The sequence below is a fragment of the Podarcis gaigeae genome, assembly GCF_964106915.1.
Source record: "Podarcis gaigeae genome assembly, chromosome: 6".
Lineage (NCBI taxonomy): Eukaryota > Metazoa > Chordata > Lepidosauria > Squamata > Lacertidae > Podarcis > Podarcis gaigeae.
Genome location: NC_139682.1, coordinates 46,840,751 through 46,861,709, shown reverse-complemented (window position 1 = coordinate 46,861,709; position 20,959 = coordinate 46,840,751). Strand labels below are relative to the sequence as shown.

General features: G+C 43.8%; 1 protein-coding gene across 1 annotated transcript; it reads left to right on the top strand.

Annotated features, from left to right (window-relative positions):
- Positions 1 to 440: 440 nt before the first annotated feature.
- Positions 441 to 20,713, top strand: MAPK13 (mitogen-activated protein kinase 13). The gene is made up of 12 exons (XM_083745052.1): positions 441 to 873; positions 5,368 to 5,497; positions 7,157 to 7,215; positions 7,698 to 7,806; positions 8,480 to 8,509; positions 12,852 to 12,899; positions 13,754 to 13,868; positions 15,046 to 15,117; positions 16,312 to 16,391; positions 17,055 to 17,133; positions 19,212 to 19,388; positions 20,402 to 20,713. Exons 1-12 carry the CDS (start codon positions 755 to 757, stop codon positions 20,479 to 20,481), a joined length of 1,098 nt encoding a protein of 365 aa, XP_083601178.1. The 5' UTR covers positions 441 to 754; the 3' UTR covers positions 20,482 to 20,713.
- The last annotated feature ends 246 nt before the right edge of the window (positions 20,714 to 20,959 follow it).

The window sequence follows — 20,959 nt, the reverse complement described above, 5'->3', positions numbered from 1 at the left end:
ACTTTTAATTATTATATGTGTGTGGTTTGAACTGTTTTCATTTTTATATCTGGAACCACTTTTAATTATTATATGTGTGTGCATGATTCTGCTTTTAAAAAAACCAGCAACCAACAACAACACTTTTCTTTTACAGTTGTATCAGTTTTAATTGTGTGTAAGTGTTCGTTTTATTGTTGTAACCCACTCTGTGCTCTTATTGTGAAGGGCAGTTAAGAAATAACGCCCCCCCCCCATTTTATATAAATGGCAGCTGGAATCAAGCAGCTGGAATTTTGACGGCTGTTCTAAGATCTGATTATTCCTTTGCTTCCATAATTTTCCAGCCAAGGACAAAGTCTAATCTACACCATGCCTTCTCTAGCTCTTTCTCTCCCTCCCTTTTACCCTTTATGGAAACTGGCAATCAGGGATACGAGGGAAGTGTTTAATTGTAGCAGTAAAAACCTAATAGCCAAAAATGGTTGTTGTCTCTGCTGCTGGATACCTTTAAGGTAGAAAAGGTGAGTCCTCTGAAAGTGCCGGGAAAGAGGTGTGCCTAATTTGAAACCTGATGCCTCCTTCCTGGGCTGGTGTGTGGGCAGAGGAGGAGGGAAATGTAGCTCATTGAGCACAACAATAGCAGCTGAGACGGAAACCCACAGGTATTCCTTTTCCTAGAGGAGCTTTCAAGGTGGGGAGATTCTGGATTTGGCTCTCAATCTCCTCTTGGGGGCCCTGAGCACTGGAGGGTTCCACTCCAGACACACAGGAGATGAGCTTCCCCAGGAGAAGAGGCTTCTACAAGCAAGAAATAAACAAGACCGTCTGGGAGCTTCCTAGGAGATATACTTCTCTCAGCCCCGTGGGCTCTGGAGCTTATGGCTCTGTCTGGTGAGTGGCTTTTTTATGGATCCCAGGGCCCTTGGCAGATGGCGGCAGGGGGTGGGGTGGGGTGGAAGAGGGAGAGAGACTGGGGTACAGGATACTGGAAGCCTGGATTCTTGGGAGGAGTCAAGAGGAGGTCCTTCACTCTCCTCCATTATGGAGTGAAAGCAATTTGCATTTTGGTAAAGGTGCCTTGCTTCCTTCCGGCCATAGCCTGCGTCATTCCAAGTGTCAACAGATCAGCTCTAATGAACTAGACATGTGGGGAAGGCTGCTTAATGTTCCATTGCTTCACTTCCTGCAAGGCCCCTTGTTGTTAATATTTCAGCTGTTTGGTGCCTTGGTTCATAAAGCACCAGTGCAAACTCTGAGTTTCTACATTGGAGGAAGAAGTTTCAGATTTGGCAGGTACAGACAGGCATCTAGGCTGCCAGCAGCTTTGCCAGTAGGGATGCATAGCCAGTGACCAAGGCTGGTCCAAATACAGTTTGCTGCCTGAGGGGAAACAGCAAATGGTGCCCACTTGCTCACCCAGCACCACTGTCAAGATGCATAGCGCCCCTGAGCAGACACAGAACTGGCATGTTTTATTTCAGACCAGGAAGTAGACAAATATAGTCGACCAAATGTAATCTACATCAGCCTATACAAAGAGTGGTTGTTCTCCAGATACTTTGGACAGCAACACACATGCTGCCCAGTGGCTAGGAATGATGGGAGTTGTAGCCCAAAAGTGCTAGAGGGAATCCAGTTATCAAAGGCTGATCTACATTGCTAGGCCACTCACCTCAAATTCTTATAAGACCAAAATTTGCCACCCATTCTAAATACCAAAGAACTGAGACAAGGCCAAAACTACCAACTAAAATGGAATGGCAGGCGAAATTATTTGACTATGACAGGAAAAATTAGGAACCAGACCAACCAAAAGTTTAACAAAGAATGGGATATATACAGATTATATTTAAAAGAACATTTTTCACATATGAAATCTTTGACATGCTTTGATTAACTTTTGCAATGTAATTTGCTGCAAAGATTATAGATAATTTATAAGTTAAATGTGATACAATATGCAGTCAACAAGGAAAGGAAGAACCCATGCCAAGCAAGACGGCAGTCTCAACATATGGAAGAACTTTATTTTATATGTAACATTTTCTATGTATTTGATGTGTTTTGTTTTTTCTTTTGTGCTTTTTGTAGTGAGCGGATGCAATATTTAAAACCAATAAAATTAAATTGGCGGGGGGAGAGAGGGCAGAAACTGAATATTTGTTTCAGGGCAGTTAGATGACTCTAAAAGAGGATTAGACATATTTATGGAGGATAAAGTCATCAGTGGCTACTAACCTTTATGGCTCTGTTCTCCCTCCACTGTCAGAGGCATCTTGCTGGCTACTGTGAGAACATCATGCAGGACAAGATAAGCCACTGCCTTGATGCAGTCGGCTCTTCTTACATTCTTATGTATATGCTTATGTTTGTTCATGTGTATGTATATGAATATATATATATTACTAGTTTATGCATGCATTTTTGAGCTGCTGCCCTTCACCCTTTGTCATTTGAGGCAGCTGCCTCACTTTGCCTAATGGTAGGGAGCATATTAAAAACCATGCCCGACAATTAGATGCAGGCATTTTATGATGATTTACCACCAGAACTTCAAGCAGGACAGAACTTGCAGTCAGTAAAGAATGGTGTAAAGTCAGACTCTTTCCATGTTACTTATTTGAAAGGCGGGCACATAAGATAGCCAGAGCATATAGAAAAATATAAAACAAATACAGTGGTACCTCAGGTTACGAACTTAATTCATTCCAGAGGTCCGTTCTTAACCCAAAACCTTTCTTAACCTGAGGTGTACTTTCACCAATGTGGCCTCCCGCTGCTGCTGTGCCACTGGTGCGTGATTTCTGTTCTCATCCTGGGGCAAAGTTTGCAACCCGAGGTACTGCTTCTGGGTTAGTGGAGTTTGTAACCCAAAACGTTTGTAACCCAAGGTACCACTGTACATGTTTGGAAATACGCATTGTGCTTGTTAGGGAGCCAGATTTGGTGGTGGCTTCAAGGCAAGTGTACCTCCCATGCCCTTGAGTGGGTCCTGAGACATAAATCCTGCATTAAGTTTTTAACCCTTGCTGGATCCAGGACCCCAAGAATCACAAGGGACTCGGACATCATGCAGGCTAACCCCCAAACTCACAACAATATTGTTGCCATCAGCAGATTGGGGAAGGGATTTTTTTAAAAAGAGACTGAAAAGGTTCTGGCACTAAAAAGAATACAAGATGTGTCTACTGGATCAAGCCATTCCAATCCCAATGGCCCATGTAGCCCAGCATCCTGTTGTCACAGTGGCTGACATGCAGGACCAAACACAAGAGCACTCTCTCACAGCAGCTGATATCCAAAGGCACAATGGCTTTGACAGCAAAGGAAGAACATGTTTAAAATGTCAGAGCAGGCTGCTGAAAGGGACAGATTTCTTGGAGCTCAGCTGCTGCTGCAACTTCCTAGAGCCCAAGAATGCCTGCAAAGGACAGCCATCCTTTTATCACATATACTCATCAGGTGGAAGGAATTTGTGTGTGGTATTTTTGCATTTCTGCTGTGCTGGTTAATAAGCAGGCTACAACCAAGGGTGGATTCATGGTATTTACATAACGATAGCAATTGCCACATGATAACCTAGTAATCGTGTGCTGACTTGCTCTGAGCAACGTCTGGTGCGATATTTTGCAGGCACAGGACAATTCTACAGGCTGCATACACACAAAAAATGTATACACTCAGATTGCTTATAGGCGATTGTCTGTGTTGATTAAAAATTAAAAAGGAATGAAATTAAAACCTTTGTAATGCAAGTTCCAAGTCTACTTAGACATTAGGATTGCTGAGTACAAAATGGATGAGTCCCAAGCAGCATTTCTACTGTGAGGGCTGAGCAATCCAAACTGAATGAAATAGCACAACTCCCAGGCCACCTTATTCTGGAGAGGACCCCCCCCCCTTGCCTCGCTCTGGAGTACCTTTTGGGGGATGGATTGGCAGCAGTGGTTATGGAACTGTAGCCTCAACCAAGTGACTTTACTCTAGCACTTAGCTGCAAGATTGTGAAAAGTATGACATCAGCCTTCAGGAATGCTTTATTAAATGAAGAATTAGTTTATTGCATGGGATAAAGCACGACTGGCTCATTGGCTGATTGAATCCTTCCTGCATTTGGGGGACAATAATTAGTTGACATGGAACATTGTTGGAATATCTCTTTTCCCCATACTCATTCACATATTGCTTTGTTTAAAAAACACTTTTCAGACTTTTTCTTAAAATTGTATCCCAAGTTAATGATAATAGATGATGATTATGATAAATAAAGATACAGAATAACAACAAAAACATTAGAACCAGAGCAGAGGATACAAGTACTTCAATAAAAATGCACATACAATGTGCACATGAATTTTCAGAGACAAAGATGTGTTACTTTGTTATATTGAAAACAGAAAAAGTGTCCCATGGCATCTTACAGACCAGCAGATTTATTGTGGCATAAGCTTTTGAGATGCATGAAATGTTATCCTCAGCTGACAGATAGGTAAAGGTAAAGGTAAAGGTACCCCTGCCCGTACGGGCCAGTCTTGACAGACTCTGGGGTTGTGCGCCCATCTCACTTAAGAGGCCAGGGGCCAGCGCTGTCCGGAGACACTTCCGGGTCACGTGGCCAGCATGACATCGCTGCTCTGGCGAGCCAGAGCCGCACACGGAAACGCCGTTTACCTTCCCGCTGGTAAGCGGTCCCTATTTATCTACTTGCACCCGGGGGTGCTTTCGAACTGCTAGGTTGGCAGGCGCTGGGACCGAGCAGCGAGAGCGCACCCCGCCACAGGGATTCGAACCGCCGACCTTTCGATCGGCAAGTCCTAGGCGCTGAGGCTTTAACCCACAGCGCCACCTGCGTCCCTTTAGCTGACAGATACAGGCACACAATCCTAAACCCACTTTATAGATATTGGGAAGAAAATTGATGTGGTTTGCATAATAATGCAAATCTACTTAAAATCCACACTTCTTGCAACAATACTCAAAGCTGAAATGCAGCTGTTCTTCAAAATTCACACTTCTGCAAATTTAGAGTGTGGTCCTCTAACCAAAGAAAGTGTACAAAAATGCATGTATTAGTGAAAATAACAAAATATGTACTAGAGAAAATTGTTTGCATAAAAGTTTGTGATAGTGGCAATGGCTTACAAAAATGTGTTTGTTATGAGAAATGTTCACTAAATTGCTGGTGAATTTTTATGAGGACTTTAAAAAAAAAACAAAATTTCAGACTAATGCTGAACTGAAGAAATGAACTAAACTTAAGTCTGGGAAAATGAGAAACCAGTACTGATGGATTTGCCCATCCATACTTTCAAGTAAACATGCAGAAGCTCTCATAGCACTCCAACTTCATATCCTTCTGGATTTCTCCTGCCTTATTTGCCACAGCTCAGCAATAGATAAGAAGACAGGGGAGAAAGTGGCAATCAAGAAGCTCTGCCGCCCATTCCAGTCTGAGATCTTTGCCAAGCGAGCATATCGTGAACTGACACTGCTGAAGCACATGCAGCATGAGAATGTGAGTAACTCCTTCCCTTTGCTTGCTTACACACAGTTGTCTATGTCTTTCATGCACAGCCCTGGACAGTGGCGTAGCGTGGGTTGTCAGCACCCGGGGCAAGGCAAGTAATTTGCACCCCCTAACCCGTGGATTTGCACCCCCTAACCCTAACCCCCAGATGTTGCACCCGGTGCGGCCGGCCCCCCCCTGCACCCCCCACGCTACGCCACTGGCCCTGGATGGAAGATGGAATTGAATATCGGAATCTATCTCCACCCAAGTTTTGGTAGTCAAAACAAAATCTGACCAAGTATGCAGTGTCAGATTTTGCATGCCCACCAGATTTTAGCCACATTCACACCATGCATGTAAAGTAGTATCATGCTGCTTTGGACAGTCATGGATTCCCCAAAAGAATTCTGGGAGCTGTAGTTTCTCAAGGGTGCTGAGAGTTGTTAGGAGACCCCGTTCCCCAGCCAGAGCTACAGTTCTCAAGAGTGGTTTAACCCAGTGTTTCCCAACCTTGTGCCTCCAGCTGTTTTTGGACTACAATTCCCATCATCCCTTGCCACTGGTCTTGCTAGTCAGGGATGATGGGAGTTGTAGTTCAAAAACAGCTGGAGGCACAAGGTTGGGAAACACTGGTTTAACCACCAGTCCCTCTTCACAGGGAACTCTGGACAGCCACAAGTTCTTCATCCCTGTATTAAACTTTTCTGCTGTACTAACCACATTACTAGTTGGCAAAATCTTCATGAAGACTCATAAACTGATATGCCCCAGTCCTTATAGACAATGTAGAGGATGATGGTAAAAGAGCATGAGCTGATGACAGGTGACATCTAATAAATCCCCACCCCTGAGCCCTTTTTTCCCTGCTTCTCTTCCACATGGCTGACGCACTTAATTCAAGTGGGCAAAAAAGAGGAGCATGGCCTGCGCCAGTTAAATGTAGATCTGCTTAGGATCTCTAGTACTGTCGTGCCTTGGGTTACGAATGCCTTAGTAGTCGAATGTTTTGTCTCCTGAACGCCGCAAACCCGGAAGTGGGTGTTCCGAATGTTCTTTTGGAAGCTGAGCGCCCGGCGGGGCTTCTGCAGCTTCTGATTGGCTGCAGGAAGTCGAATGTTTTGGAAGTCGAACGGACTTCTGGAACGGATTCCATTCGGCTTCCAAGGAACGACTGTATACCAAGTGAAGAGGACAGGGAAATTGCAATATCCCACTTCTGGACTGCATACAATGCAGAGATGAAAATCCGCTTTCCTTCATTCAGAATTCACACTCTGGTGGGGGCGGGGTGCAAGTTCATACTCTGCCAATGTTTACCATTTTGGGGAACAATCAGCTACGCTGGTGATATTCTAATAATGTGAGTAACTCCTGTTTTCTCAGCTTCAGGAAAGTTTTGGCTGTTGGGCATGTTCCAATCTCTTTTGCAAGTTTTGCAGTATTAGTATTCTAGCATCTGAAAATACACATTCTTTACTATTCCTGGTGTTAGTCCCTAGATTCGGGACTTGCATGAATACTGTACAGAATATAGTATAAAATCTGGGTTTCCACCCAATGCATGAGCTGCCATTGAACCATGGCTTTGCTTCTGGTGGGGCACAGAACTCCTCTTCTACAGTGTGTCCTTAATAACATTAAATTCTGTGTCCCCTTTTACTGCAGGTCATTGGGTTACTTGATGTCTTCACTTCAGCTATGACCTTTGACGGATTCCAAGACTTGTAAGTTTGTACTTCCTTCCATAAAATGCAGCAAAGTTCTACTGCAGGATTTGCTTCTGGTACAATGTGTTAGTCTGTTGCCTGGTACTACAAAAATCAGCTGAATTCAGCCTGATTCCATTCCTCCTGAAGTCAGTGACTGAATCTAAACCATTGCTTGTGTATACTCTGAAAAGAAGCCAATGTATACTAATTTCCATAGTTTATATACGAGTTGCAGAAGTCAGCTTTTTCTGGGTGCAGAATGTTATTTCTTCATTGCTGTTTTTATTTTATTTAAAAGCATATAAAAACCACTTAATGTTTTAAAAATATTAAAGTAGTATTAAAAGTAGAATATGTGGCACTCCTGTCTTTCTCACTGTGATCAATGTTGCCATTTCTGATCCTGAAATAGAGGATAGTTCTCAGAAATGCAGGGTCTTAGTATATCAGTGACTGTCTTACTTTGAGATTCAGGGAATTGTTTTACTGTGTTATAGCTACCTGGTGATGCCATACATGCGGACAGATTTACAAAAGATAATGGGACATCAGTTCAGTGAAGAGAAGATTCAGTATCTAATCTACCAGGTGTTGAAAGGGTTGAAGGTAAGGGTTTGGAAAAAACCTCAGAGTAGGAATTTGATCCTGCTGAATTTTCCTTCGTGTCTCTCTTCTGGCCTAAAAAGTAGATTCTGATATACTGGGCAAACTAGCTTGCAAGTTCCTACATTTATAAAATGAATGCCTTTACAAGTCTGCTCATTATAAGAGTTCATAACCTTTCAGTCTCCCCATGTTGTAGCTGATAACTTAGCAAGTGGAATAAGGTACAAGGGTTATTGTTTTTCAGGACATAAAGGTCCTGATGTGTGATTATAAGAGGCTTAGTGGAAGTCTAGTATATAGCAGCTGAGTTTCTTAGCTCACCATTTTAGTTTGGTAGAAACTATGCAGACTGCTTTGGTTTTTCTCAGAGTCACTGGGAGCAACTTAATTCCCATCCAAATTGTAAGTCAGCGATGGACAATTTGTGGCCCTCTAAATGTTGCTGGACTACAACTCCCATCATTCCAGACTCTGATCATTGGTCATGCTGGTTAAGGCTGATGTCCAAGTAACCTATGATTGGTTGGCCAACACTGTTTTAAGATGACAGCAAGGGACATTTTCCATTACACAAGATCCTGGCAGATGATTGACTGTTGGGGGTTGGGTGGGAAAATACTTGTTCACAAATGACCAAACAGATGTTTGTGTGTTTTCTCTTTTTTAATTGCAGTATATTCATTCCGCTGGAATCATTCACAGGGTATGTGTCCCTTAACTTTCTTTAAAGCTGTTTCTTTTACAGCTTACAGTGCATTCTCCTGCACATGATACCTTTTCTGCCCTCAACCTTTTCAAATTCTCTTTTGATGTCCCTATTCGTATGCCAAAGACTACCAAATGATACCTAATGATATCTGCCTGCCTCTACCAGGGACATTATCCTCTGTCTCTTAGCTATGTGGAGAAGACAGTTGCTGGTTCTGCCCCAGCAGTGCATTGCAATAAACCCAGAGCCAATACCATCATCCAGCCCGGCCACATTTGAGCTGCCACTATTCTGCCTTAGGGTGACCTAAGGGATTGCTTCACTCCAACTGCAACTGCACTCCTCAAATGGGGCACTACTAAGTGTACCACATGCCTCAGAGCTGATCTTTGCTTGTACTAGAAATTGGGCTTTTAGTGTTGCAGCTCCAGTTCACTGGAATCAGTTGCCAGCCCAGATTAGACAGGCACTTCACTTCGTGACATTTAGGCACCTGCTGAGGTCACTGTTGTTTAAGGAGGCTTTCCCTGAGGTGTGACCCAGTCATTTATGGAATATTAATTGCATATCTGTTGGAATGATTTTATTGTTTTGCTTTGATGGCTTCAGGCTGTGAAGTGCTCAGCACATTTGTAAAATAAATAAAAGAGAAGGCCAGGTTCCTCCACCTTTATAAGAGTTGTGGAGAAGAGGAAACCTCAGCAGGCGTGGCTTGTTGTTTAAGCTCCTCCCACTGTGCCGCCTGAAGCAGGTTGCTCGCTTCGCTCTGCTGTGTTGCAGGGTGGCATTTTTCTGCCACTTAGCTGCACTTTCTTCAGCTCTTACCTCACATACTCCAAGGGCAAGTCCTGGACACAGAGCTGTGAGGGCCTCTAGTTCCTCCCTCGAAAAATATTTCAGAAACTGCCTGAGGAAAATGCATTGCACATCACCTGAAAATACATCACTACGCAGAGCCTCTTCCACACCCTCACGCCAGCTTTCAACACAGAACGTTTTTGAAGACAACATCCCATAATGCAGAGAAAAAGCAGGTCTAAATTAGAGGGAGGGAGAGCCTTCTGTCACATTAAACAAGGCTAGATACCTGTCTAGTTTTAAGTGCAGAACAGAATCTTTTACCTCCCCCAAACTACAAAAGTACCTATGTATCCCACATCTGGGGAACATTTACTGAGGACATTAATAAGAGAGTATAGGAACAGGTTTTTCATCCTTGGAAAAAAAGCGAGACAGATATATATACCGTAAATTTCGCTCTATAACACACAGATTTTTTCTCCTAAAAAGTAAGGGGAAATGTCTGTGCGTGTTATTGAGCGAATGTGTGGTCCCTGGAGCTGACTCGTCGGAGCGCAGGGGCAAAAATAGGCAAAAATCAGGCAAAAATCAGATCGGGGCGGTCGGGCGGAGGGAAGGCGGAAGCTGCTTCTTTCCTGCATTCTGCCTCAGGGTCTTACTGCCCACCCGCTTCTGTTGCTGTGTTTGCTCAAACTCAACAAAGAGCAGGGAATCCCCTGCCCTCCTGGCAAGCAAAGGGTTAAGGAAAAGATCGAGTCCTTCCTTCTAATTCTTTCCTAGTCACACTGCGTGCAGGCTCCAGCCCACCACCTCCTCCTCTCCGTGCTCTAGGGACTCGCAGGCAGCCGAAACACATGCAGGTGGGAGAGAGAGAGGGGGGCTGGCTTTGGGGGGGGACTTTTGCCTTCCTTTCCTCCCCCCCACCCCGTTAAACTCCTTCCCTGCATTCTTAGCCAGCTGCTTCTCCGCACACCCCTCTTGTGCTTCTTGTCCCTTCTGTGTTTTTCCTTCCCTCCCCATTTAAAACGTGGTGACAAAGCACGGATCCACATGGATCCTCAGGATTTTTGCATTAGGTCACCCCAAATTCACCATCAGATCACATTACATGTCCATGGCTACAGTCTGTACCAAAAAAATCACGCACCCACTGTTGCCTGGGGCTGCAATGGTGCAAAAACGTGGTTACAAAGCATGGATCCACAGGATCTTTGCACTGGGTCACCCCAAATTCACCATCAGATAACATAGCATGTCCATGGCTACAGCCTGCACCAAAAAAATCATGCACCCACTGTGGCCTGGGGCCACAATGGTGCAAAAACCTGGTTACAAAGCACGGATCCACATGGTTCCTCAGGATTTTTGCATTGGGTCACCCCAAATTCACCATCAGATCACATAGCATGTCCATGGCTACATCTTGCACCAAAAAAATCATGCACCCACTGTTGCCTAGGGTCACAGTGGTGCAAAAACGTGGTTACAAAGCATGGATCCACATGGATCCTCAGGATTTTTGCATTGGGCTACTCCAAACCCACTGTCAGATCACCGGTCTGTGGCCACAGCATGAACCACAAAAATCATACATCCACTGTTTCATTTAGAATATTTTTTTTCTTGTTTTCCTCCTCTAAAAACTATGTGCGTGTTATGGTCTGGTGTGTGTTATAGAGCGAAAAATACGGTATATTCAAGGGTTAAACAGTTTTTTACAGCAGTCCTTTCCATGTCTACTCAGAGCAGAGTGGGACTAACTTCTAGGTCAGTGCATACAGGCTTGCAGCCTTATAGAACAAACATATACTCACATTTGGCAAGAGACCAGATATATGCTTCCCCCATACGGTGGAACAGCTGCTATATCCAAAGGGTGCTCAGCATGGGAAGGGAGTGGGAAAAGACACAACACAAAAAATATGAAAAGGGTTGTAAAGTGATTTACAGGTTTCCATAGAACATGAAAAATGGAACAACAAACTTCCTTTTAAATCTGTGTCAGCTCAAATGTAAGAAAATTCTATAAAGTGAGCATTATGCTGCTACCTGACCCCTGTAAAGTTAAATAGGATTGACACTTCCATCTCAAATGTGGCCAAAAGAGGACTTATTTCTTATCAGGAGGTCTACCTTTTTTGGACATAAGCCTTCAATAAAACTAGAGTGATAACACAACAATTACTATACCCTTTCCCACAAATTAGCCTCATTAAATATTTTTGATGATTCAATGAGAAAAAATTTTGCCCAGAGACTGATAATCTTACTATCAACAGCAGCTACATTAACATGAACAAAATAATTGTTCCATTTGAATTTATTGGAAGTTTGTTACCAAGAAATCTGGTTAACTGCTTTGATGGAAAAACTAATGCGTAAAACGAAAGCATTAAGAAAAGCAAAAGAGTCAAGAGAAATATGGTATTGTTTTATTGAATTCGCTTCTAGCAAAAAAACCCCTAATTTATTTCACCTTGAATTCATGGTAAGTTATGGATAACTGACCTTGGCTGATGGTATTTTCTTCTTTCAGTCTGATTCTCTTCTTCTTTAGCTTTCTCTTCTTTGCTGTTGTTGTCCTGATGGTAATTTACACTGTGCTCTTGACCTTTTATTAATTGTATGGTAACTTATCTGCAATCTGTTATTGCTCCATTACATTTGTTAGCCTATAAAACACAATAAAAGGTAAAGGTACCCCTGCCCGTACGGGCCAGTCTTGACAGACTCTGGGGTTGTGCGCCCATCTCACTCAAGAGGCCAGGGGCCAGCGCTGTCCGGAGACACTTCCGGGTCACATGGCCAGCGTGACATCGCTGCTCTGGCGAGCCAGAGCTGCACACGGAAACGCCGTTTACCTTCCCACTGGTAAGCGGTCCCTATTTATCTACTTGCACCCGGAGGTGCTTTCGAACTGCTAGGTTGGCAGGCACTGGAACCGAGCAGCGGGAGCGCACCCCGCCGCAGGGATTCGAACCGCCGACCTTTCGATCGGCAAGTCCTAGGCGCTGAGGATTTAACCTACAGCGCCACCTGCGTCCCTATAAAACACAATACATACGCTTTTAAAAAAGAACCTCAGGAGGAAACTGGATACACAGTACATATAGCTGCTGTGTTCACATTCACATTCAGCTGCAACAAGCCATATCTCTTTTTTCATACACACAATTAGAGATGGGTTGGGGCAGTTGGGTCTATTTACTTTTCACAACCTGACATTTCCCATGCTATTCTTGGTTTTGTCACTTATCTGAAAAAGCTGTTACAATTGTAAACTGAAACATTATATCTTGATTTTTGAAAGTGCCTAATTCATTGATTTTTATTTAAAGACAAGGGGTGCCACCAACATGTCTGGAAACTCTGCCTGAGCCCAAAAATCAAGAGTCATGCCAATGGGGACACCCACAGGTGGCATGGATTGGGGGGAGGTGTTTGCATATCTGCATGTGCCAAGCTGGGTGTGTGTGTGTCTGTGTTTGCCACATTGACTTGCAGGCTTATTTCCTGGCCTTTCTGTGTTTTGCAGGATCTGAAGCCCGGTAATTTGGCAGTCAATGAAGATTGTGAACTAAAGGTAGGAATACTTTTCAAAAGTAAGAGGCATGTAGCATGCAAGATTGGTTTGATGGCGCTTTTTCTGAATCAGCAACCACATCAGATGTGTGGTTAGTTGGAAGTACATCTGACTGATTTCAGTGGAACTTACCCCAAAGATTACTTAAAATTGCAGATTAGACAGAGACCCAATTTTGAACATTTGTTTATGTATGCCGCTGAATTTGAAGCAAGTGGTTCAGAGTGCAAATCCAGGGAAATTCTGATGTAGTTTCATTTATATTCAATCTTTATTGGTTTATAATCAACATAGATATACAAAGAAAACTTAGAAAAAGAAAAAGAAAGAAAAACACAGGACATCACTTACAAATAAAATAATAAAGAAAATAGTACAGTACATCACGAATACACAAAAATATTTCAGCCCCCAGTTTTAGAGTTGCACAATGGCACCTAAAATTATTCTCCATCATCGGTACTCTCTTTCACTGACAGATGGCTTTGGGATGGTAACAGGGACTGACCATAGTCCATGCCCCTGATTCATATCAGCTAGGTTTAAAAACCATTTGGAATATAGATACTGACTCAGCAAGATTCTTGAGAAATGTATTTGATCTGGTTTTATGCTGCCAGCTTAAAAAAGAAACCCTGTTAGTTCTTATGTGTGATAGAGAAGATGTTTGTTATCAATAGGAATATATTGCTTCTAGTGTAAGAGTTTTGTGTCCAGATGATATGGCTGGGTGTGCTGGTGATGCAGAATAGTCCTAGAAAAGAAGAGGTCTTCCCTTTATTGAAGGGTGGTGAGTCTGCTCTGTGGTTCCTTCATTATATCTCACCATTTGTGTGTGTGGGTGTGTGCTGTAGATCTTGGACTTTGGCTTGGCAAGGCATACAGACTCTGAGATGACAGGCTATGTTGTGACCCGCTGGTACAGAGCCCCAGAAGTGATCCTGAACTGGATGCATTACAATCAGACTGGTGGGTGAAATAATTTCCTTGTTCGGCTGCTGGGGGAACTTTTCTCATTAGAATGCGGGTATTCTTAGATGGCTTCTTAAGATTTCAGAAATAATAATGCCACCTGATAAACAAGTACAATATAATTCCCTTATACCTCCTCTCAGTGCTTTTTCTTCTCTAAAAAAAAAATGTTTAGGGGGTACTCTCATTTTGACTCAAGAAAATCACCATTTTATAGTTCAAATCAGGAAAAATAAATACAGTAAATGGACAAAAGGCCACCATCAGGGGTAGCAACGGAACTAATGATTTGCCATGCTAGAGAAGAGACTAATTTTTTAATTTTTTTAAGTTTCTTCTCCCGTTATATTCACAAAATGTTTAGGGGGTATGCGTAACCCTAACCCTAACCCCCCGCGTACCCCCAGGGAAAAAAGCACTGCCTCCTTTGGTTCAAAGATGCATCTGTTTAAAATGTGTACAAACCAGATAGCACAACCCTATATTACATTGTGAACCGCCCTGAGACCTGAGGGCATAGGGTAGTATACAAATTTAATAAATAAAATAATAAATAATACTGTACATGTTTACTTAGAAGTCAGCCCCCCTCTGTCCAATGGTCCATATTCCTGAATAAACGTGCATAGGATTGCAGCTTGAACTGATTTTCTCCCCTTATACAGCCCATGAGCTAGTGTTCAGGACCTGGAAGAGGGCAGAACAAGAGCGGAACAGGCCATAAAAAGGCCGTAATGGGGAGAGGCGGGTTTACGCACGCTCCCCAGATGCACACAGAGGCCAGGAATGCAATCCGCGCACAACTCAGGGGTTGACTATGTGCCACTATGCACTGTATTCTCAGAGAAGCTAACAAGAGTTAGTAGCTTCTTAGCCTGAATTTTGGCACATAAGCGCAGGTGTTTTTGATGCAGTTGCTTCTGCTGCTATCCCTATTAGAAAACGCTTGTGTTGCATTAATGTGCACTAGTCATTGTCTGCAATTGTCCCTGCACACACGCCACTATCTCCTTCAAGAGACAGGAAGTGAAAATATTCAGTAAGACCCTGGAGGAGAAATGGGACATACAAAGCATTGTTGCGGGGAATTATTTATTTATTTCAAACCCTTGTTTAAAATAAGGGTTTTATGAGCCATTCAGTCACCACCTCCTGTGTTTCTTCTCCTCAACAGTGGACATCTGGTCTGTTGGCTGTATCATGGCAGAAATGTTGACTGGGAAAACTCTCTTTAAGGGTAAAGACTGTATCCTTCTCTAACTATGACCTGTAGGGGTGGGTTAAATGCGTTCGTTGAGGGTGTGATGGAGGCTGATACTCTTGGTGTATGGACTAAAAATATAAATAATGGGAAATAGGAATCCTTGTGGCAGGAGGTACAGACAACTCCCCATTTACGTGAAATCTATTTGAGCGCAACCATGCACACACATGGTGCCGGGACCCTGGAAGTGGGACCCGGAAATGGGGAGCACCCTGTAGAGTTCTCCTGGCCTGCAAGGAGACCTGTTGCAGAGTCTGAAAAGGACATCCTCCTTGGCCTCCAGGGAAGGTCTCATGAGCCAGAGGTGCCAAGGGGCTTTGCTGAGGCTGCTCAGCCTTCCCAGCTAACAGCTGACATGCAGGGTAGCGCAGCCACCACTGCTGCTTCCCCGCACCTGAGCAGCCTCAACAAAGCCCCGCTGCCCCTCCGGCTCATGAGGTGACCCTCCCCAGAGTGTGAACAGAATGTCCTATTCAGGCTCTGGGGAGGGTCTCCGCACAATCTGGAGGCTTGGTGGGGCTGCTCAGCTGATATGCAGGAAAGCTTCCCCGCATGTCAGCTGAACATGCCCCACTGCCCCTCCAGCTCCTCTGAATCCCACCACTGGAGGAAGCTGATTATGTGGGGATGGGAGATAGAGCCTTCTCGGTGGTGGTACTACATTAATGGAATTCCCTCCCTTAGGAAGGCAAGAAGCACAATCCTATTCATGTCTACTCATTTCTGAGTAGTCTCATTGAGTTCAGTCTGGCTTACAATGCGTATAGCATTGTAATCAAAGTTGTGTGCTATTACTGTTATTGTTGGTGTCACTGTAAGCACCCCAAAGTAGCCATTGTACAAAAGATAATATAAAAATGCACAATAATGCGGGATGGGTGGGGGGTGGAATTGGGTATTTCAGATATAAGTTGAGGCTCTGAAACTCAACGTATTACCCAAAGGTTGTAGATTGTAGCCACCGTTATCACTATGAATCAGTAAACGGGAAAGTCTCACCATGTGTTAGTTTAGCAAGAATAAAATCAGGGTGGTGGAGGCGAACCTCTATAGAGAAAGAACAAAATAGAAACACATTAATAAATAGATATATAGATGTAACTTGTGCAGGTGCTTTGACACTTACATTCCAAAATTTGAGCCTTTGTTTTAATAAACCTTAACTTAGCCTGCCAGATTTAGATCAGCTGACTCAGATCTTGAAAGTGACAGGAAGCCCCGGAGAAGAATTTGTGCAAAAGCTGGAAGACAAAGCGGTAAGAAAATTGCATCAGACGCTTCTCTCACTTTTGTGCTTGGCCTCGCCCACTATTGGCATACAGTCCTCAGAATGTGGGGCTTGCTCTGTTCGCCCCCATGTGGACTAGATTTTGTGCTCTCACAGTTGCAAAGGAACTTACAGGAGACACATGCAAAGACGAAAATGATGTATTGGAAGATCTCTACACCTGTTTGGGATGTAGTGAAACAAAGACTGGCAACCAGAACTCCTTGAGCTAATCATTTGCTGTGTGACTTAGAAGACATTGTATTCTGTACTTAAGTTTACCTAACAGTGCAGCCCTTTGCATCTTTATTCAGAGTCTCACTACGTACAGTGTGGCTTACTCCCTCGTAAGCATGTTTAGAACTGCACCAAATTACTTGCTTGAAGAAGGGAAAGATAAACAGGCAATTATTGCAGAAAGGGAGCTGCTGGAATTAAGAGCAAAATAGAGGAGGCATTAATAACTGGTAGAATTACTACTGTGTCCTATTTACAGATATGTTGGCCATTGTAAACTACTGCTCAAGTTAAAAGCTGACTGCATGTGTGAGTCTTTGGTTCCCCAACAATATATAAACTATTTAATATTGCTCCTTACACTTTCCGGTTGTGGGGCATTTGTATGCCTGTCTGAAAGTCTTGTTTCTTTCAGGCAAAAAGCTACATCCAGTCGCTTCCCAAGATCCCTAAAATGGATTTATCTCTCCTTTTCCCCAAAGCTAATCCTTTGGGTAAGTAGACACATTTTCCCTGACTCCACAGAACCTGCATTTAATACTTCACTTTTAGTAAGGCTGGCCGAGCAAAGAATTCTTTTACAATAGAGGCAATGCAACTCCGCAGTGTCTTCCAGAGAGCTGGAGTAATCATCATTTTCTGTAGTGTTTTGATGATGATGACAAATGAAGGGGGGGAAATCCCTTAAAACAGGGTGGTGGGATGCCAAGGAAGACAGGGCTCTGGCAATTTCAAAAGTGGTGTTGGATGGGGATATTCAGCAGCCTGACCATGTCATGCAAGCTACACCTTAAAGATGCAAGTTAGCGATTGCTCCAAATTGCTCTGTGCAACAAAGGCATCTTATTGTATTCCTGTCATGATTTGGGGGGCAGGATTCTACTAACAGGCCCTGCCAGCACAAGGACTTTCACTAGTGCTGCAGGGCTTCCCCCCCCCTTGCCTACTCACTGCCATTGACTATGGAGTGACGTCATGAGAACCCCTTGAACTAGAGGCGGAGCTAGCTGCTCTGGCATGCACACCCTGCACCCGGGGGCAGGGCTAGCTGCCCGCAGGGGTGGAGCAAGTGTCCCAGGGGGGTGCAGAGATTGTCCCAGGGGGGCAGCGTGGTGATGTCACTCCCCCTCAGGGATGGCACCTGGGGCGGACCACACCCACCACACACCCCTTCCTCTGCCACTGCATGGAACAGCACCTGGGGGAGAAGAGGGCAGGTCGTTCCCTCAGGCAACCTGAAATGCTTGCACCATCAAAGCAGTCTGCTTAGCACCACATTGAAGTCTTCCCATAATATCAAGACAAGGAAATATTTCTGTACGTAGCTGTGAACTGAAGCTTTTGAACTCTGGGAGAGATGTGTGCGAATCGTCCTTGTTGAATTCCCTCCACTTCTTCTGTGTAGGTTGCAGATGAGAAGAAGCACTGTGCTTCCAAAACGGGCTGAGAAGTAAAACTGAGAAGGAAACGGTCTTGACAGATTGGTTAACATCTGGGTTTCCTGCCTTCCTGTTTTCTAAGCCTAGTTTAGCTGTCTTTTTCTGTGTGCAGTTTACCTCTTTTCTGCACAATTTGAGATGAGTGAGGCTGAAAGGGAATTTAAAATGTGAAATAACCCTCTGCTGTAACGTTTTGATTATTTACCTTAACTCTCCCCACCCCCATCCCATTATGCAACACTCCCCATATATGTGATCACATGGAGAAACACCACACATGATCCAGTGGATCACAGATATAGTCAGCAGAAGAGATGGGGGAGAAATTTATTCTGTTTGCGTTTAGAGGCAAACCTACTTAATCCTCACGTTCCAAAACAATACAGTAACTGAAACACAGCAACTTCTCCAAATTTTGAGTGACCGTGGACCAGTCACTGCCTCTCACCCTCGCAGCGTTGGAGATAAATAAATCATCCTACTTCACCTAAATTATTGAGTAAAATGCAAGCACGATTTTTTTGGGGTGGGGTGGGGGTTGTTTGAGCCAAACTACTTGGTGATGCTGTAAATCTCAGAATGGTTGTGGGGCTGGACTGATGCAGTTTCATCACTGAAACTAAGTATGTCTGGGACTGTTCAATACTTTGAAGAAGATTGAGAGCAGATATGAGAGGCAAGTTGTCACATCTGAAGGGCTGTCACGTAGAAGTGGGAGCAAGCTTGTTTTTTCTACTCTGGGGTAGGACCTGAACCAAGGGCTTCAGCCAGGGATTATTGAGCTGTGATTCCTGTGTTATAGGGGGCTGGACTCCTGGGGTCCTTTTCTACTCTACAATTCTGTGAGTCTATGAATGGGCTACCTCTTTTGGAATATGCATTTTCTTTCCTTTCAGTGATGTATGTGACTACCATCTTCTGTGCTACTTCAGTGGGGGGGGGGGGGAGATTCAATATAATAATGAAAACCCATTTTTGGCTCCGTCTGATGAGCTGATGCAATCAGCCATGGGAAAGTGCCTCAGAGGCCAAGCATCCCTTTTGGTTTTCAGCACATTACTCTCTCGGGCTCATCCTAGTCTTAAGCATTATTGCCCTAATTTACCTAGCCCTGTTTCCCTCCTTTCTTGCAGCAGTGGACTTGCTTGACAAAATGTTGCAGCTGGATGTGGGAAAGCGTCTGACGGCCACCCAAGCTCTGGCTCACGCTTACTTTGACCCATACAGAGACATCGAGGAAGAGACAGAGGCGCAGCACTCCTATGATGACTCCACAGAGGCCGAAAAGCTTTCGATCAATGAATGGAGAAGTAAGTTCAGCTCGATAGCTTTGCAACCATGAGTGCAAGAAGTCTCTTGGGGAAAGGTAGGCACCTTCTCCACCCTCACATGCTATTTGGAGACATCCGGCTGCCATGGAAGTCCAGCAAGCCAGACTCTCCCTCATTTATTTCACTTCTGCCTTTCGACCGGCCTCTGACTCCTTAAACAAGAGGAACCTCAGAAGTTTCTGCTTAGCTTCAGACCCAGGCAGCAATGACAGCCAACTGCATCTCCTCATCACTGTGAGGCAGATTTCATCTCATCCACCCTTTTGTCCTTCTAGGCCTAAGGCTGTAGTATGAGGAATCGGCTTGGAATGAGGGAGGAGAGTGATCCTTGGGCTGTTGTGTCCAAAGGACGCAGTCAAAATCCAAGTTCCAAATTAGAAAGGGAAGACAGAAAGAAAAGGCATGTAGCAGGAAATAAACAGCCTAGCCAGACCAAAGAATGTTAAAAAGGCATTACATGCCATAAACAGCATGGGCCTCTCATATACATCAGACAATAGTTTTCTACAGCATCCTATTGAACTTTAAAATCATTTGAGCCAGGGCATGGGGGGTGCTGGCCATGGGGAGCTGGATATGCCCGTTTGGCATCTTGTGGCAGTGTGTTCAGCATGTAGGTCAGAAAACTGGAAAACATCCAACAGGAATGTAGCCTTAATGAATTTGCTATGCCGAACATGCCTGACTCCATTCACCTATGCTTTTATGCCTTTTATCATCTTTGCAGCTCTTTTCACAACACTCAAATTTATTTTCCCCCCTGTTCTAAAGCACAATTTTGAAATGCATCATTCCACATGTTCTCAGGCCTCAAGATTTATGAAAATGCCCCATTATAGAGTCTTGTATACATCTGAGTTCTTTTTATAGTCACCTTTCCCTGAGAATCACAGAGTTTTATGTTGTAAAGTAATGCACTAAGTAACCATTAAAACGTTCGGTGTACATAGATTGATCACAAATGCAAACATGTCTTTTGCTTCTCTTTCAAGGGCATATTTACAACGATATACTGTCATTCAGTCCAATCGCACGGAAGGACTCCAAGAGGAGAAGCGGTATGACATTGTAAGCTCTGTCCTATCTGATGCTGAGACACCTTTCCTATGAGAAAATGCACATCAATATTTTGACCCCAATAAAGAACAAATGTTAATCAGCATGGAAAAGCCTGTGTACGTAGAACACAAGGACAATGAGTGTATTAGGGGAGTTCCAGCTTAGCCGGAAGGCCAAAACTGCACCAGGAACATCTTTCAATGCCAAAAATTAATATGCTTCTCATTAAAGCTCTTTGTGATAAATGGTGAGTTGCACATTTCTTTCTTTTCTTATGCACTCTGTAACTGGTTCTTCACTTGATTAAAAAGGCACCTGTGCATTCCATTATTCTTTTTCATTACACCTTCTGGAGTCTTCTCAACTCCCCGTTGGAAACTCTGCAGCTTCCAGCAAAACTGACAAGGGGTGGTATTCAGTGCTGGTCCTACTCAGAATAGACCACTGAAGTTAATGGACACAGATAACTCAGGTTCATTGATTTCAATGGG

Bases quoted from the DNA above. Each gene is read 5' to 3' on its own strand.
- MAPK13 (XM_083745052.1), top strand. From the start codon at position 755: ATGAGCTTCCCCAGGAGAAGAGGCTTCTACAAGCAAGAAATAAACAAG. The intron at 12,900-13,753 runs GTAGGAATACTT...TGTGTGCTGTAG, and splicing joins ATGAAGATTGTGAACTAAAG to ATCTTGGACTTTGGCTTGGC. The intron at 13,869-15,045 runs GTGGGTGAAATA...TCTCCTCAACAG, and splicing joins GATGCATTACAATCAGACTG to TGGACATCTGGTCTGTTGGC.